General features: G+C 41.7%; 4 protein-coding genes across 4 annotated transcripts; 2 read left to right on the top strand and 2 right to left on the bottom strand.

Annotated features, from left to right (window-relative positions):
• The first annotated feature begins 6039 nt into the window (after positions 1-6039).
• LOC128751527 (tetraspanin-10-like) lies at positions 6040-8369 on the top strand. Its single transcript, XM_053852608.1, has 3 exons — positions 6040-6169; positions 6238-6785; positions 6887-8369. The coding sequence occupies exons 1-3, from the start codon at positions 6089-6091 to the stop codon at positions 7191-7193; spliced, it is 936 nt and encodes a 311-aa protein (XP_053708583.1). The 5' UTR covers positions 6040-6088; the 3' UTR covers positions 7194-8369.
• LOC128751529 (retinal cone rhodopsin-sensitive cGMP 3',5'-cyclic phosphodiesterase subunit gamma-like) lies at positions 7842-9947 on the bottom strand. Its single transcript, XM_053852610.1, has 4 exons — positions 9069-9947; positions 8233-8393; positions 8129-8169; positions 7842-8055 (listed from the first exon to the last, which is right to left on the bottom strand). The coding sequence occupies exons 2-4, from the start codon at positions 8385-8387 to the stop codon at positions 7979-7981; spliced, it is 273 nt and encodes a 90-aa protein (XP_053708585.1). The 5' UTR covers positions 8388-8393; positions 9069-9947; the 3' UTR covers positions 7842-7978.
• Positions 9948-10511: 564 nt separating this feature from the next.
• Positions 10512-14597, top strand: ccdc137 (coiled-coil domain containing 137). Its single transcript, XM_053852609.1, has 6 exons — positions 10512-10678; positions 11009-11154; positions 11237-11462; positions 11570-11652; positions 11732-11811; positions 11888-14597. Exons 1-6 carry the CDS (start codon positions 10608-10610, stop codon positions 12086-12088), a joined length of 807 nt encoding a protein of 268 aa, XP_053708584.1. The 5' UTR covers positions 10512-10607; the 3' UTR covers positions 12089-14597.
• On the bottom strand, positions 13602-17115 carry LOC128751526 (G-protein coupled receptor family C group 5 member C-like). Its single transcript, XM_053852607.1, has 4 exons — positions 16938-17115; positions 14997-15980; positions 14167-14270; positions 13602-14095 (listed from the first exon to the last, which is right to left on the bottom strand). The coding sequence occupies exons 2-4, from the start codon at positions 15961-15963 to the stop codon at positions 14000-14002; spliced, it is 1167 nt and encodes a 388-aa protein (XP_053708582.1). The 5' UTR covers positions 15964-15980; positions 16938-17115; the 3' UTR covers positions 13602-13999.
• Between the last annotated feature and the right edge of the window lie 968 nt (positions 17116-18083).

Here is an 18083-nt window from a genome sequence, read left to right as displayed (position 1 = left end):
ACTGGAAATAACCACTTCCAAGTTTTCTTTACAATACAAGTATGTAATGATGAAATAGAGTCGACCTCATAGAGTCAATAATATCAGAGGCAGTTACTCATCTGAACACTTCAGCTTCATGATTTGGTGTAGACCTCCAGGCAGCAGACCGGTGACAAACTCTTACGAGCAACACTCAAGACAAACATTTTATTTTCAAGTGTTTATTTGCATGATTCCGCCATTTGGCATCAGCTTACTTCATGACTACTTCATGATTGTTTTTCCTTCCTTTCCCCCTTTTTACTTGCGTTTGTCTTCGGGGGATTTTACTACGGTGGAACATTCTACTCAGCCGCTCATGTGTGGAGCAGCTGCAGAACGTAAATAAAGGCTGCCCCCTAGTGGTTGTAGCGGGAGGTTTGCAAATTTTTGGAGTCTTCCTTCTCGGACAAAAAATATATATTATGAAGAAGTTTTCATTGCTTAGTTATTGCGAGAATAAATCACCAAACCCTCCGTGTTATATTTGTTTTATTAGTCATATATTTATCATATAAGATGACGGAGCTAACTCCATCACACCACATCATGTAAGTAATACATTTGTCACTGTAAAAGATAATATCGCTTAAATATGAGCAGCTCTGAAATGAGTGAAGCAGCTTCACGGTGCAAGTGGGCGCCTCATTCTGTTGTGGATCTGCCTGTGCTGCGTGAGGATTCCTCGGGCCGGAAGTCTCATCTGCGCTCTCAGGGCAGACCCGAGTCCAGACCTGACGGAGAGCGGAGGCGCAGCCCTCCTCCCCAGCTTCAGATCGTCCATAAATCCTTCCATGCTGTCGACCTTCGCTGACAGCTGCACCAGCTCGGTCTTTAAAGAGTTAAAGTGGCTGTAGAGCTCGCCGAGGGCGTCGGACAGGGGCCGAATTCTGTCGGGACAAATCCACACAAACACATCCAGTTTATGGGGTATCAACAGAGAGTCGGCACATGTGCCACAAACACACGGAGAGATTTTCAAAGCCTTTAAAATTGGCAGCCTGAACAAAGTTAAGATGTGTCGCAGATGTGTAGCAGCCAACTGGTTTCTCTTCGTTGTAGTCCTATCAGTAAACAGTGCAATGGATTATTCCTGTCCACCAACTGTTGCACCATGCATCATGGGAATTGAAGTATAGCGCTATGATGCTATGTTGCCGACGGAGTTGAGTCAGAGAGTGAATCAGAGTTGGCTGCTGTGGTCACAGTTTGGCAGAGTCATGGTCATGCAAAAGCCAATCTGGTTACATAATCCTGATTTCCCGTTGTGGCCGCTCCAGGCTTTTGTTTTCACCTGTTGTATTCAGGCAGCACGGACGCGTGGTCATGAATCAGAAGCTCCTTCACTTGGGTCATGATCGCGAACTTCCAGTTGTCCAGGACCTGGGTCAGATTGGAGCAGGTTCTGGTGTCCAGCAGTTCTGCCAAAGCAAAGAGGAGGTCGGTGAGAAAGAAAGCAGGGACGTGGATTGAATCATCTCTGACCTTTCATGTTCTTGTCCGTCTTTTTCCACTTCTGACTCCTGCATGATGTCATCATGCACATCAGGACCAGAAACGTGTTGAGCTTCATCTCCATGACCTGTTCCACGTGTCAGAAATGTTTTTGCACCATGGGAGGAAATCAGAGTGCTCATACAAAAAGTCCACAGCTTCACAATGAGTGAGATATATTGCAGTGGCTCTCCAGTCCTGGATCTATCGCCTTTCAATGGCTTGAAGCTGCTGAATCTGTCCTGCAGTCCAGTATGGTCAATCGCCTCAGGACTGTTTCCCTTTCAGCATATGGGATTGATCTCAGGTTGGAGGAGGGTCAAAAGCTTCTGTCCAATTCACAACCATTGAAAAACGTTCCGCTGTCATGAGTCTCCTTAACATTGATTTGCCCCAGAGATTATGAAAATTGATTTCCACAGTCGTACTCCAGTATCCTCCGGCAGAATCAAGTGGTAAATTGTTGACTGTAAACTGCCTGTGAGTTGTTTTCCAGGGTGTCCCCTGCCTCTCATAGTAGCTGGGACGGATTCAGCCTCCTTTCTTGTGAATTAGTGGCAGAAGATAAATGAATGAATGAATGACCTATGTAAAAAGAGGATTTAAAATAATATTAATAAAGACCTCATAGGTCTTTTAACTCAACGAAAAATGTATAAATTCACACCAAATTACATTTTTTGGTGAAAATATTTCAATTATTTAAAAAATATATATTTATTTGAATTTTGGAATATTTATTCAGTTAAAACATGACAATTCAACTTTCTCTGGAGCTTAAATAAAATATTTTTAATAAATATAATTTATTAATTTCGCTTTAGAATTACAGTTCATAATTCATTCATTATTTCTAAATTAAATTAAAACAGGTGCAACAATTTAGACGGATGAATTAATTCTAATGCCACGCTAAAAATCTAACTATAAAATAGTTAAAATGGAGAGTGGTGTTGGCTTTTATTCTATAATCCACTGAAAACTCCAAGTTCTAAACAATCAAAACAAAGCTAAATGTGACTGTTCTTTCAGCCCACAAACATCCAAAACAGAAAGAAAATATTTTCTCTTCACTGAAGAAACAAAGCTCAGGATCAATCTTACCTTGTGTCACAGGTGGCATCACCAAAGTCGCCGTGAATTTTGAAAACTTGCTTTTATAAGACTGGAAAGTTCAGCAACCCCACCTGCTCCCACCCACTGCTGAGACGGTGGGCGTACCCCGACATCCCTCACATGTCCAAGCACGCTCTTAAGAGTGATGCCGCAGAGCTCGGGTGGGAGGCACTGATCGTCCTCCATACATCCCCCTTGTTTCCTTCCAAAGCTCCTTCGATCCACACGAGGCGTCTGTGAGATGCTCCAGCGCAGCATTCCTCTTGCCTACTGTAATACAATGTGCTGCACATGTGTGGCTGTGACGGCCAGCAGTCATGGTCGCCACAACAAAACGTGCAAACACCACATGCTCTATGTTTCTGATAAAGAGTCAGTGTCGCTGTCAGGCTCCGACCTTTCCAGTAAATGGCAGGCGACTGTATTAGTCAACTATGGTGAGGGAACCGAGGTCACTGTGCGTCCAACTCACTGCTGTCAGTGCTTCTCCTAAGTTTGTTTTGTCCCTCGATTCTGCTCTGCAGAAAAACAAATAGTCATTTCCCCCTGATACTTGAGGAAAACAGTTGCACAACTTCCCCAAAACATGAAGTGATGCAGACTTTTAAACAACCCAGAAACAGCATCTCTTTTACAAACAGATGATTTGATCTTTGAGCTGGATGTTTAAAAGCAGCAGGTGCTGTTGAGCTGTTCCACCTGTGACCTCTGACGGTTCTTAAATCTCAGCCACCCTGGATCGATGATGTGGTTTGCAGTTTCACTGGGGTTTTGAGTCAGTCATTGGCTGTGCTCTTTTGATCAGATCCACTGCACTGTAATGAGGACATCCTGAATGTTAGGTGGGGAAACTTGCTGACCAAAGAGGTGTTGTTTGATCCCATTTAATCTTGGAGGTTGGCTAATGGTGGGCTGAAGATGGGCTGAAGGTGGGCTAGAGGTGGCTGAAGACGGACAGTGGTGGAGGTGGGCTATAGGTGGGCTGCGGGTGGGCAAAAGATGGGCTGCTTTTGGACTCCTGGAGGTGGCCTATTGGTGGGCTGAAGGTGGGCTGTTTTTGACTGTAAGAGGTGGACTAGATGTGGGCTAAAGATGGGCTGAAATTGGGCTGTTTATAGACTGCTGAAGGTGGGCTAGAGATGGCTGAAGACGGGCTGCAGGTGGGCAAAAGATGGGCTGCTTTTGGACTGGAGGTGGGCTATTGGTGGGCTGAAGGTGGGCTGTTTTTGACTATAAGAAGTGGGCTAGATGTGGGCTGAAGATGGGGTGAAAATGGGCTGTTTTTATTGAGTGGTGGAGGTGGTCTGTAGGAGGCCTGAAAGTGGGTTGTTTTTGACTGCAAAAGGTGGGCTAGAAGTGGCTGAAGACAGGCTGTTTTTTTGAGTGGTGGAGGTGGGCTGTGACTGCTGGAGGTGGTCTAGATGTGGGGTAGCAGTAGGATGAAGGTGGGCTAGAGGTGGCTGAAGTTTTGGCTGAGGTTTTTTTGAATGTCGGATGTGGGCTAGAAGTGAGAGTGTTCATGAGTGAGTTAAAGAGAAAGTGGTTGTTACAAAAATACCCACACTGATGTACAATCTAAAATAGTTGTTATTCATGTATACAATGAGATTACACTCTCTCACTCACATCTTTGGCCAACAATAGCTTTACCAACAGGAAAATCGAATTTTGCTGTGTTAGAATAACTCTGGTTCTATTTGTTTATTGCTGTCAACTTGTTTCTCAACAGCCATATATATATATATATATATATATATATATATATATATATATATATATATATATATATATATATATATATATATATATGGATTTGTTGACAACATATTTCAGACTATGAAGATCGTCTATTTTAGGATTCCATTTCAGGTGAGTAAGTAATTTAGGTGTTGAAACTTCGTATCGCTCAAATATATTGCAGTAAATGGGTTGTAGTGTAACAATCGTAGACCAGAGACCCAAGTGCAGCAGGGAGGAGTCTGAGGCAGAGGGTGAAGTCCAACAACTTCAATAACAAGACTAACTAAATGCAAGACTTCTAATCTCACTCAACACTAAACAAAGGCAATCGAGTCCAAACAAACAAAAGTCAAACAAGATCCAGAAGTTCCAAACAGCTCCTGGGAAGAATCCCATTGATGGGTTATTAAACACTGTTTGTACTGTATATGCAGATTAATAACAAATATATTTCCTCTCAAACCAACCTCATAGTAGTATTTATTTATTTATTTATTTTTCCCAAGCAGATTTTGTTTTTCCCTTTTCCTCCTCCGTATATTTTTGGAAGGGAAATGCTTCCAATTTAAGTGAAATTTAAATGTAATTTCTAATACATTTATTAGATTTAAAAAAAGAAAGAAAAGTGAAGATAGTGAAAGAAGATATTGCAAAAAACAATTGAAAACAACAATTCAATATTATATCTAAAAACAGATTTATTATTGAAGTCAGGGCATCTTTTGAATTAAAATATTATGGAAGGGTTTATTTATATAAAACACTAAAACAATTTATGAACCTTAAAAAATAATAATAACATTTAAAAGCAAAAAAAAAGTAGTTGAGCACTACTTAGTGTGTAGTTGAGTTTGATTGACAGGTTGGCCGTGTGGAAGCGAACCCCACGTGTGAGACAGACATCTCAGCGTGAACAGATACATGATGGCTGGATCACTTTAATACAAATGAATCTAATCCAGTGGATTTGCTGGGCTCGCCGACCTCCTCTGCTATAAATCATGTGTGCGGCTGCGGCTGCGGCTGCAGCTGCGCGTGTGAAGGATGAGATTCACAAAACATGTGGAACCACTTGGAAAAAGATTTCAAAAGATCTGTTCCCAGCTCTAAACTGCCTTTGACGGATCATCAAAATATTGAATTTAGGGACTCAAAATAGTGGTTTTTGTTGTCAGTTTAAATTTAATTTTTTATATTTCTGATGCAGTGAAGGTGAAGTGTCATGTGTTGCTGTGAGTAGAAACTGAAGTATTAAGATTCTAATTGAGTATTGAGTATTTGCTTATTTTTTATTATTTATTTACATTATTCAATGTATTGCATTGTGTTTCTTAGATTATTTCCCCCATAATTTATTATTATTATATGTTTCACAATTCACTTTGTGATAATTTTTTTTTTTTTTCCCTCTTTAAATAAAACCCAAAACAAATTCATAAATATGAATAATCGAGATCTCGATTGGTATTTATGTCGCCTTTATGTCACTGTGAGGTAGCTATGAAAAGTCTGTCTATTTCAAAGTCTTACGCCCCTTTACGAGGCCTAATCCCTCCACTGTGACTCTCACATGATGAAGAAATGCCTCGGTTGGCTGCCTGAGGGCGACACGCTGTGAGGTTCCTGCACCTCAGCTCACTCACATGCTTCTCTCTTCCTCTTTCTTTCCCTCTCATGATCGGATTCTCCTGGTGCAGGGAGGACTTTTCTCCCAGAGATGGACAAACTTAGGAGGTTCTGGCAGAACTGGAGGAGACCGGACGTCTCCCAGAGTGAGTCCAGTCCGCTGATTCAAAAGGTAAGAGGTCAGTTCAGGACCCTGTGTGGATGAATGAAAGATCTCAATGAAGATGTGATTGTCTGAAGGAAGCGGACGACCCTGAAGAGCCCCAGCAGAGGAAGACTTACGGACCAACCCGTTTCTACTCAAGACCGCCGCCTCGCTACCCCTGGACTCACATCTTCCTCAAGTACTTCCTGTTCCTCTGCAACTGGTTGTTCGCCGTCCTTGGCTTGGGGGTCCTCAGTTTGGGAATATGGGGCCTGGTCAGCAAAGACTCCTTCGCCCAGGAGAGGATCGGAAGCATCGGCACCGACCCCATGCTGGTCCTGGTCACTCTGGGTCTGCTGATAACCCTGCTGTGCCTGACCGGCTGCGTCGGCGCCGTACGCGAGAACTGCTGCCTGCTGAGGGTCTTCTCCATGCTGGTGCTGACTCTGATCAGCGCTCAGGTGGTGGCCGCCATCCTCTCCTACACCATGCAGGACCAGATCGGAGGTCTGCTGAGGTCAGGGATGCTGGCGGCTATGGAGGGCTACCAAGATGACCTGGACTTGAGGTTCATCACGGATGAGATCCAGACCAACCTGCAGTGCTGTGGCGCTGATGACTACAGAGACTGGGAAATAAACATGTAAGTCCCTTCAAGCTCTGGAGCTCCCTCTACAGTTGAGGAGTGTGTGCATGTTAAAAAGACTTTTTAAAAACATCAATTCACTTCTGGTTTCTCCTCAGTTACTACAACTGCTCCTCTCCAGGAGTCCTTGCGTGCGGCGTTCCGCCCACCTGCTGCATCGATCCCATGGAGAACAGCACGATCTGGAACTCCCAGTGTGGATTAGGGGCTTTGAGCCTGGATGAGTTCACAGCTCAGAGCGTGGTCTATCTGGGCGGTTGTGTCGGGGGACTTTCGCGGTTCATTGTCCAGAACCAGGGCACGATAACCACCGTGGTTGTTGTCCTACTGGTGGCCCAGATTCTGGCCCTGTTAGCCACCACCCGACTGATAGAAAACATACAGTGGCACAGAGGTGGCATGTAGCAGGAAACAATTTATCCGAAATTATTCCAGGTGAAGCCCATAATCCTTCATCCTACTGCTGCCTCACAAGTGAAACACAGGTTGTGTATTATTAAGCGCTATTCACCCTTCACCCCCAGTATGACTTCACATACTATGCGATATGCAATGCGTCTAAATCGCCTGCTCTGAAGAGTCAAACTCAAGGCCCGAGGGCCAAACCTGGTCGCCCAAGTCATTGTAGGTGGCCCAGATAGTTTGAAAAAAAGAAGCCAATGCCTTGAGAATCACAAAGCTATTGAAGCTGTGCCGTTAAAAATTCATACGAATGGAAGTGAATTTGATTAAAGATGAGCTGATGAGAAAGAATTTCCACCCATTGTGTGTGTGAAATGTTGATTATGAGTTGAAAAATATTCTTGTTTTATATATATATATATATATATATATATACAATTTTAACATTTTATATGTGATATAGTTTGGGCAACACTGTGGAAAATCACTTGCCGCCAATGGAAAATAAATTGAATAGTCAGGTGATGATATTAAAATGAATTATGGTATTTATTCTTGTATCACCTCAAATTAAATGTTAAATTAGCTATTTCAAATGCACAATTCTACTTTGACATGATGGAATGAGCTCCATTTAAACAGACACAAAACATTTGTTAAAAACTTTATTATCCTTTCATGAACTGAATTTTAGTGGCTTCAGAAAATGGATTGAGTGTATAAAACATACGTTCTGCTGTCATCTATTGTATTTACAGACTGGAAGCAGCATATTCCAGACATGTGTCTCAGATGATTCCGTACTGAGCCAGTTCATGCAGCTCTAGGTGACTGTAAGCTTCCCACGGGCAGATGACTGTGATATCTGTTGAGATATAAGAATACATGTCTTACTATTGTCTCTGCCTTGTTTCTACCTGTTCCTCCTTGATGCCTACCGGTGCCGAGGCCTTCCATGCCCGGGATCTCCTCCCCGAAACTAACAAAGAAAAAATAAAGTTATAGCTTTGAGAGAGAAACTCAAGCCCAACGTGATCGGTACCCGATGACTCCTCTCTTGGGGGGTTTGCTCTTGAACTGACGGCTGTTCCTCTGCTTGAATTTGGGCGGGCCTTTGCGTGGTGACCCCGGCGCCGTGGCTCTGAGTGGCGCTTTGGTGCCGGTCTTCGCCTCAGGTCTGGCCACATCTAGATTCATGCTTGCCTGTGTGCAGTGGATATTAATAATCTATTTATATTGTTTCATATGGAACACAAGTGACGCATGTTAGATTCAGATTTAGAAGCTCGGATTATCAGATTAAACATAGGACATGCTGAACTGTCTCCAGCTCTTGAGAAAACAAAAGCTCATTCAACCAAATAAATAACACATTGCATATTATTTACCAACAAAGTGTCTCAAGCAATTCCTTTAATAAGTAAAAACAGATATCTGCCTCATCAAACAGTTGCAAACCAAAAGACGGAGCGCAATATGTCACAATAGTATTTGTAAATAATCAAATTAATAATGTAATTTGTTCAGTATTTCAAAATATATTAAATATGCATATATTTAAGGTGCATTTTGTCACACTCAAAGTGATTATAGTCTTGTAATAATATTGCAATTGGAAATACATATTTAAATATGAATATAAATATTACATGTTTAAATCTTAAAAATATGTAAATACATTAGTTTGGCTTTATTATTATATATTAAGAATAAGAATGTTAATGTTTGTTTATTGCTGAGAAGAAGCAGCTGCAAACAATGTAAATTCAAAAAAAAAAAAAAAATATATATATATATATATATATATATATATATATTTTTTTTTTTTTTTTTTTCTGCCTGCAAAATCCATGACTAAATGTCATAAATGATACTCACCGTCGGTATCAGTGTGAATGTCACCTGCTGAATCCTCCCAGTGAGAGCGGAGTTGTCCTTCACACCTCTCTTATAAACCCCAGGGTTAGAGACGATTATGACGCCGCACTCTCATCACTGACGCATCTGAAGGGCTTCTCTTGTCCTCATCATCAAGAATTACATCACCATAACAAAGACATTTGTTTATCAGATCACCCGCAACTTTTTCCTTTCACCTCCTCCCTTACTGGGGTCACAGAAGCAACATGGGGGCAGAGGCAAGGGACACCCTGGACATGCCTCCATCATCACATGAAACAGCTGCAGGCAGCTCCAGCACCTTAAACTGTTGACAACGTGACACGAAGAGGAGCAGAAGCAACAACAGCGTTCTCCTGCCGTCTGCATGATTTCAGATTATGTGTCTGGGATTATCTGCTCATTCACTCGATCACCTGTTTCATTCACCTGATGGTTCACAACACACGTGCGCACACCCTGTAGCTGAAGTAAGAAACACTCTGGACACTGGATGTTTCATGTCAATTCATGTGTGTTACCTGCTGCACAGCTATGACTCAAGTAATTCATTTAATATATGAAAAAATACATGTCTATGGTATTTCTCCTTCTTTTAATAAATAGAAATCTAAAACTTCAGTCTGAAACATATTTTTTTCCAACAACGTTTCAACATTAACAATCCACATTTCATTACACGTATGTAATGTAACTTTTGGAGAGCTCAAAACTAAATTTAATATTCCCCAAAATCACTTTAAATTTCTACAAATTCTGAACTTTATTCAGCTTAACCAGAAACAATCTTTAGCCCTTTCCTCAAGTACATTAATAGGAAAAAAACTCATCTCTAGTTTATGATCTACTGGTAGATTGTATTTATATTGGGTATTTATCCCACTGGTAATAACATACCAAATGTCAACGGATATGGATGGATCTTTGTTTTTCGGAAGCAGAGCACATGATCGCACTGAAGTGGAAATGTGTGAGTATATATATATATATATATATATATATATATATATATATATATATATATATATATATATATATATATATATATATATATATATATATATATAATATAAATAATAGTTGGGTTTTTTTGTCACACAGTCCAGATCTGAAAGTGTATGTGCATTTATATGATTATTATTGTGGCTGATATAAATGAATAAAAATACTGAGAAAAATAAATAAATAAATAAAAGATCAGAACAGAGGAAGTTGAAGAAATATGTTTACTTTAAGACCATGCTTTCATTAGCTAAATCTACTAAAATCGCCTCAACTATTTAGAAAACATTTTGGTTTCTTGTGTGCGCTTCGTCATAAATATTAATATGGCACATGTTTTGAAAAAGTAGCAGATTAACATATGCGTTCAAACAGCATCAGAGTGAGAGCTTTTTCCTCTGGGCTGTCGCTCGGGTTGTACTTCCGGGGTCAGAGTTCGCATATACTACAACACACGTGTGTTTTGTTTTGTTGTCTGTTGGCACTTTTGCGTCTGTTAAATAATTTAGTAGAAAGATGGCAAAGACTGAGAAGAAGCCCTTGAAAGATTCTGGGAAACCAGTTGGCAAGAATAAACATCTGCCGGGGTATGCGAGACTCTTCGCTACAGTGCTAGCTGCTAAATGCTAATGTCACTGCCCCAATGTTCACTGAATGCTGAATTATCGCTACCGATGTCGTGTGTTGCGCTGAATATAGCATTGACTGTAATGATACTAAGCTATAGGGAACCTGTTGTTTCAATTCTTGTCGTCGTTATCTGTCAATCGGTGTGTAAACAGTTATACTCTTATACATCATTTCAAGTTAAATGAACTGCAGTACGTACATTATGATGCAATGTATCTACTCCTTTTTGCTCACGTTGTTTCTACCTGTTTTCTTTCTGAATACTAATCCGTGTTAATTTTTTTCAGTGAAATGAAGTCAAAACGTCGTGGTAAAGTGAAAAAAACGAAACAAGTGGATCACTTCGAACACATCCCCTTTAAGCTCCAGGAGATCATGAAGAGCAAAGACAGGATGAATAAAGCTTTGGTGGCGGGTAAAAAGTTTAAAGGCTGTAAGGGAAAATACTCTTTTGTACATTTATTTTCTCATTGTTTTTCATGTAAACACTCAATTTTGTTTCCTTGAATTTACAGCAATATTTCCTGTTAATAAACCGGAGCCCTCTAAATACGAAGATATTCCTGTTCCACATTTCAAAAGGAAGAAAAGGGAGACAGAGAAACGGTTCTTGCAGCGTGTGGAGAACGCAACGCGACACGTCCTTTTCCTCACCAAAAACCAAGTGGAGAGAAAACCTGAACTGGCTGAAGATAAACAAGAGCAACCAGCCAACAAGGGAAAGTCAGAAAAAAAGAAGCAGTAAGTTCTTGTCTTTAAATTATTATTCCCATTATTTTGTTGTTGTTTTTTTTTTCAGGTTATAGTTTTTCAAAATAAATTCGTAAGTTTGTTCACGTCTGCTGTAGATACGATAAAGCAAGAATGCAGAAGCTCCAACAGAAGAAGTTGGAAAGACATGAAGATGATATGGAGAAAGACCTGTTCCATGGTGAGCTTCTTTTTAATTGATATTCGCTGTCTTATATTTTATTATAAATAATATCAACTGTCATTTATCTGCTACATAGATGAGGTTGCTTTTGGTGAGGTCACAATGGAACCCCCTCAATTGACCAGCAAACCCAAGAAAGCTCTGATCACATCTCAGGTAACATGCTTCAGCACTGTTCTTTGAGCTCAATTCGAAGGTGAATATCAACTCGTATCTCCCTTTTAACCACCAGAAGTCGTCCAAGGATCTGCTGCTCAACTCCCTCCTCGGCCACTCGGTCTCATCTGAAGCCAAACCCTCGATGGCCCGCCAGAGAATCGTGGAGGAGGAGAGGCAAAGAGCGGTGGAGGCTTACCGGCTTTTGAAAAAACAGAAATTACAGCAACAAGAGACTCAGAAGCCTGTTCAGAAAAAACGAGAGGCCCAGGAGTGAGGACGTCGCCGTGAGCCTCTTTTGATCACAGACACTGTCAGACAATTTTAAACATGAGAGCACACCTCCCTGCTGCAGGTATGTCTTTGGAAATATCTCTCACCTTAACTCTTCAGCCCCGAACTGCTGACATTTTGTGTGCTCAGCAGCAGTTATTCAATTTGTCCACCAGATGTCAGTCTTGTAAGAAAAATGCTGCTTACGCGCAGGAGATGTGTTTTAAGTCCTAGATATATCCTTCTTTGCAAATAAAACAGAAAACAGTTCAGTGAGTTTTGGAGTGAAGCGAGCATGTTCTCGTGTCCGACTCCTGCTGTCATACCTCGTATTCACCGGAGTCGTCTTTCTCAATGTTGCCCGGGATGTTGGCTCTGAATCAAACTCATATTTATTTGTTTTGTGTCTTGTTGAAGCGTTTCGCCGATTCTTCAAACCTTGCATTCTCTAATGGTCCTCATAGAACGCATTTCAGATCATACCTGGACTCCCACTGCTGCTCCAGTCAGAGGAGGCTGAGAGAGTATCAGCCACATGCTGCTCTTCAGCCCCTTTATTTCCTCTACTGTCACACACAAGCATCTCGAAATAGAAAATACCGAGGTTGATTTATTAACCATGAATACGGTTAGACAATTTTTCCATCAACTCAAGTGAGTGTGTGTTTGCCCACTGGTGGTTGTCAGAGTGACATGGAAATGTGGGTGGTGAAGTCAGCTGCTGATGACTGGTACCGGTGTCTCCCCTGAGTACAACTTAAGCAGCTCTCAAGTGTCCATGTGCATCGGACAGCTTTTCTTTCTCCCCTGCGGCTCTCGCTGTCAGCAAGTCTCACGTACCCATGCAGGTACCTGAGGTCCTTTAAATATTGTGAGGGGAAAAAAGAACTGGCGGTTGGGTGTACGAATTTGGCTACATTTTCCTGTGTGTGTGTTTTCCTGGAGTGTTGTATTGGAATACTGCGGTGACTATCTGCATCTTTTTGCATTTGTTTTTGGAAAGTGTGAACTGAACTGATGGACAACCAAGTCTGTCAGGTCCATTCGTGATCTAAGAGAGAGGAATCAACAGTGATATACTGTATTCCTGATGTACACAACCATCAGGCTTTGTTTTTACATTTACATGTAGTTTTACTATGCCTTTCCTGTACTGCCCTGTTTTTTTTTTTAAGATACATGTTGACACCCTAGGCTTTGCTGGAAAATGATCAGCTATGCCTGGAACTAGGGGGAGTCTCCAAAAATGATGATGTTTGCAGATGATATAGTGATTCCTCCTGACAATGCAGAAGAGAAAAGGAAGTCAGTAGTGAACGTCTGAGTGAAGATAAAGGGGGCACTGAAAACTGCTCAGTTAGATGGACTCAGACATCCAGACCAACCAAGAGAGGTGAAGAGGAGAGTGCAGGCAGGGTGGAAGTGGCTCAGATGTGATGACTGATGGGGTTTTCATCAAAACGAGCGTTAATCTCATCAAGAAAAGACTTGTAAATAAACTTTTCTCTTGCGCTTTATTCACGTAAAGTAAAGTAGCAGTCAAACATACTTCATGTCACAGTGTACTTTGTGATCTGATGTTGCAGATTGTCACGCAATATTTTTACATTCCTGGTTCATCACAGTTGATAAATAGAAGTTTGAATAAGAGTATTTATTATTGTCTGATGCTACAGCTTGATATGTGTTACTTATATCAAAAGGAAGGTGTGTATTTATCTTCAACAGTTGGAATGTCATGCCACCAGTTCCGTAATACAAGAGCATTGAGTAGAAATACAATCCTAGATTTCATGATGACCAATTCACTTTGGTCCAGCTTCTCCAGCAGGACAGACACTGGAGGTGGAGAGAGGAGACGATGGGTTGTGCAGGATGATATTATCTTGGCGTGTCATTTCAACAGAAAGCTGCTTCAGTTGTCGTCTGTGTTAAAGGGGTCGGCCGAGCTGCTGCTTCCTGAGGGCATGGATGGAAGTGTCGCACGAGGGATGATGGTCTCTTGGTCCTTCTGCGTGTCAATATAGAGACATAAGTCTCAGAGGTTTGTTCAGGTGGGGAGTGAAGAAGGCCAGCACTCACCTTGGTCATGCCTTTTGCAATCAGGGCCAGTTCAGTCGGCTGATAGACGCAGCTTCTCAGCTGACCGTTGTAGGAGCCGTATGGAGACACTGGCTTGGCTGGAACTATTGGAAGAGTGCTTCATGTTAGACTTGTTTTTGCCCGACTGCTGTCAAAATTGTACAATTCAAAAGTCTAATTATCAGTTTAAGTCTGGTCTGACGAGAGAATGTTTGGGACGAAAGATGAAAATATGTCCAGAAACACCAACATTTTTTCATCTCCTCTTCTGATTCATAAATTGTCCGTAGTCAAACTACACTGCAGTCATTTAAATGGGATGTGTAGCCTAAAATAGAGGCTGTAAATCCCTGTCTTTGGACCTCACTACACAGGTTCATCATATTGTATTGTATTTCGGCTTTTATTCTTAAATTAAATGTGTACGCCAGTTGCAGGTCTTTTCACTTCATGTTCTGAATATGAAAACACTTGGTTTCATGTGCCAATTCATGTTTGAAACCTGGACCTTGACTAAATATTTATAGCACCTTGTGAATGTGGCTGCTAACTATTAGCATCACTAGTAGTCCTAGCTAAAAAAAAAACAAGGCTGAATTGACAGACCAAATGGTCCTTTTCAAGATCCAGGAATCCCCTTAGAAACACCTTGTCAGAGTCACGTTGTTTGTGGAAACAATCTATGCACCATTAACATTTTTGTTGAGTTAAGTTTTGCATCCAGTTGGTGAACACTGAAGCCTCATCTCCAGTTGTTCTTTGCTTTGCATCGGTCATTTATCAGTTCAGTGAAGCAGCTTATTAAGGAGCATGAGACTCTTGAACGGTACCTGCTGGTGGCTCATCCACAGTGAAGGCCTTGTTCTCCATGTAAACGTTGTGATGGGTGGACTCGGCGCGTTTTAAGATGTTGTCATACACAAGGCTCCGGGCCGGGTAGTGCTGTCCGTCGTGTGGCAATTCCGGGTCCGGGTCTTCCTTGGACAGCCGGGTGAGTTCGGGGATGCTGTAGAAGCCCAGGAACACCCAGGCGTTGGTCACCAGAGCTACTGCCAGAGTGGGATCATCCCAGCTGGGATCTCCGACTGCTTGGTTCCCAGTGGTGTACATGTAGATCCACGCCACCCAAACCACAGCAGTGAAGATGCCGGTGAGCATGATGAAGCCGCCGTCGCGGCGCCATTGCTTGCACTTGTGCGTCAGGGAAGGAAGCGCCATCACCAGCACGGCGAGCAGCAGAGCCAGAACGTAAATCAGAGCCATAACAAAGTCCTGGTTCCGGATGCTGCATGACGGATCGGAGACATCCGCCGGACTCACCACCACAGTGATGACAAGCCACTCGGTGTTGACGATGATCTCGACCAACCAGACAGCCAACGCTCCCAAACACAGCATCCATCCTCGGGGGTTGCATCCTCGGCGTTCCAGCAGCGCCAGCCAAACCGCATGCATCAGCAGGCAGGCCAGGCAGCCGGCGAACAGAACCCCGAAGAGGAACCTTCGTGCGGAACAGCTGGTGGAGTTGCGCCCCACGATGAAGGCAAACGTCAGGCCGAAGAGTCCCAGAGTGAAGATTAAGACGCCAGCTTGGAGGACCACCATGGCTTTCCTCTTCTTGTCTGTGGCAAACCTCTGGCTGGCCATGAGGACGATGAACAGGATGAGGGAAGCCATCACACCGGCGGCCGCGATGGCCTCCACCACGATCCCCCAGACTGTGGCCAGGTCACACAGGTTGTAATAAACGGAGTTGACGGTGGATCCACATCCTCGAGGAGGAGCTCCGCTCTCCATGTTCGTCCGAAAGAGTCCTAGGTATGAAAAGCTTGGTTTAAGAAAATATCTCTATCTTGTTGGTTTTCCTGAATGAGAACACATCTACGGTTTCTCATTCTTTCAGGGCTTCATTTCATCCTCATGACCAGTGGTCAGCTGAAAAAAATGTAACACTCTGAGACTGCATTTAAAATGATTAATAATCTATTGAAGAATGTGGTTCACTAAATTGAAGAGAAAAAATTTTTTTAAATCCTTATTTTGACACCTATATTATACGTCCAATTCACTCTCTAAATAAAACAAAAAAAATGTTGGACTTCAAAAGCCTCGGTAATCTATTTTGCATTTTTATTGCTATTTGCATGTATTCAACAAAATGTATGAAAATGTTCCATAAGGTCTGAATTCATTCACTCAATTCTCCAGCATTATTTCACAAGTTTAGAAAAGTACGGTTTGTTGGTCGACTAAACAAGTTTGATCGAAACATGGCTGCTATAAATAAGAACCAATAGGTTGTTTTATAAAATTACAAGAACAGTCATTTTGTTCCCCCAGAAAAAAAAAAGAATAAAACGCTTTTCTAGCATTTTAGCTAATTTTATTGTTATATATTCGTAATGCAAATACAATTTACTGATATTTCTGCAAATTAAAATGTTCTCTATTGTATATATTCTATACGTAAATCCAAAGGAAAAAACACAAAAATGATAACAAATTATAGGAAGAAAATACAATTTAAAAAATCATATATGTATATAACATCAATGTTTACTATAATAAACCAAAATATCTCATCATTAGTAGTTTCATTTGTGTTACATATGTATTTGCTTGTGCTGTGCTCAAGTTTCCACTGTGTCGTCACTAAAATGTGTCATAGCATGTAGTTCCACATTTCACTGCAAGAAATCTTTTCCAGTATACATTTACTACTTATGTACGAGTCACGATGACTCTGTATTACACATGAATTACAAACCTACCTGCAGCTCCAACAGCAGAAACTTCAGAGAAAACCAAAGCTGTCTCCCCGATATATTTGTATGGAAGTCCTCTTATTTCTAGTTCGAGTCCCACTCCATCTGATGGCTTTGGTGGCTGCTGCTGTTCTTCAAGGAACCATAGCCGACTCCAGCAGCATCCACAAACACTGATCTTTCAGTCTCGGCTCCGTGTGCGGCTCCTTGCTGCTCGTGGCTTTGCATTTTCTCAGAGATTAAGGGCCAGCCTACTAATTTGTTTCAGCCAGATTAGAGCCAAACAAAGAGCCCACTCACCTCTCGAGTGCGATGTTTCCACGTCCACACGGAAACCTGCATCTCAAAGATCTGTTTCACTTTTCCCTAATTCTAATAACGCTGACCTCACACAGCATATTGCCATAGATACTTAAAAATCTTAATTTAGACCTAGATATTCTGATGCATTAAAAAAATGGTGATCAGGACTAAACTGGCGATCAGCGCCATCTAGTGGTCACTCTTTGAAGTTACACCCACTGTACAAGTTGGGCTTCATCATGACCTTTATTCGTCATAAATTTACATGAAAGTGTGAGGCATTGCAGGATCACGAAGGTGGTTCCCATTGAACATACTAAGAGGCACCTCCTCTGTTCAGGTTTTCCTCCTGTTGCAGGATTTACTGCACACCCTCGGGGTTTAACTCCATTCACTAAATGCAGATAAGAGACTCATCTACTCGGCGGAAGGTCATCCAGGACGCCTTGCTGAAGTTTGGCTCTCAGCCTGAACTAAACGCTCTGTTTATACTCGGTGATGGACGCCCCCCGCCGTGCATCGATCCCCTCCTGAGGGGTCCAATATGCTCGGTTCCATCATCAAATGTTTGATAATGGAGGACAGTGGGAGGAAGCACAGCGGAGGGAGGATGTTTGTCTGACAGTTGTTTTCTAAAATAGTGGCTTTTATTCTTGTCTTCTCACAATGCTTTTCCTTTCTCAGTTTTCATTTTGTCAACACTGTTTTCAATTCAGTCATCTGCTGGAATGCAATTCATTTTTTTTAACTGAATGGTATACATATATATATATATATATATATATATATATATATATATATACCTGTATAATTTCATTAAAAACAATAATGAATTTGAAGTTTTCTCCA

Source organism: Synchiropus splendidus, chromosome 19, assembly GCF_027744825.2.
Source record: "Synchiropus splendidus isolate RoL2022-P1 chromosome 19, RoL_Sspl_1.0, whole genome shotgun sequence".
NCBI lineage: Eukaryota > Metazoa > Chordata > Actinopteri > Syngnathiformes > Callionymidae > Synchiropus > Synchiropus splendidus.
The sequence above is the reverse complement of the archived record's forward strand: the minus strand, read 5'-3'. Positions and strand labels throughout refer to the sequence as shown.

Excerpts from the sequence above, each read along its gene's own strand:
- LOC128751527 (XM_053852608.1), top strand. The coding sequence starts at position 6,089 with ATGGACAAACTTAGGAGGTTCTGGCAGAACTGGAGGAGACCGGACGTC. Across the intron at positions 6,170-6,237 it reads CCAGTCCGCTGATTCAAAAG|GAAGCGGACGACCCTGAAGA; the intron begins GTAAGAGGTCAG and ends GATTGTCTGAAG. Across the intron at positions 6,786-6,886 it reads AGAGACTGGGAAATAAACAT|TTACTACAACTGCTCCTCTC; the intron begins GTAAGTCCCTTC and ends GTTTCTCCTCAG.
- LOC128751529 (XM_053852610.1), bottom strand. The coding sequence starts at position 8,387 with ATGAATCTAGATGTGGCCAGACCTGAGGCGAAGACCGGCACCAAAGCG. Across the intron at positions 8,170-8,232 it reads CCCAAGAGAGGAGTCATCGG|TTTCGGGGAGGAGATCCCGG; the intron begins GTACCGATCACG and ends TTTCTTTGTTAG. Across the intron at positions 8,056-8,128 it reads CATGGAAGGCCTCGGCACCG|ATATCACAGTCATCTGCCCG; the intron begins GTAGGCATCAAG and ends ATATCTCAACAG.
- ccdc137 (XM_053852609.1), top strand. The coding sequence starts at position 10,608 with ATGGCAAAGACTGAGAAGAAGCCCTTGAAAGATTCTGGGAAACCAGTT. Across the intron at positions 11,463-11,569 it reads AAGTCAGAAAAAAAGAAGCA|ATACGATAAAGCAAGAATGC; the intron begins GTAAGTTCTTGT and ends CGTCTGCTGTAG. Across the intron at positions 11,812-11,887 it reads AAGCTCTGATCACATCTCAG|AAGTCGTCCAAGGATCTGCT; the intron begins GTAACATGCTTC and ends TTTAACCACCAG.
- LOC128751526 (XM_053852607.1), bottom strand. The coding sequence starts at position 15,963 with ATGGAGAGCGGAGCTCCTCCTCGAGGATGTGGATCCACCGTCAACTCC. Across the intron at positions 14,271-14,996 it reads TGTGGATGAGCCACCAGCAG|TTCCAGCCAAGCCAGTGTCT; the intron begins GTACCGTTCAAG and ends CTCTTCCAATAG. Across the intron at positions 14,096-14,166 it reads TTGCAAAAGGCATGACCAAG|AAGGACCAAGAGACCATCAT; the intron begins GTGAGTGCTGGC and ends ATTGACACGCAG.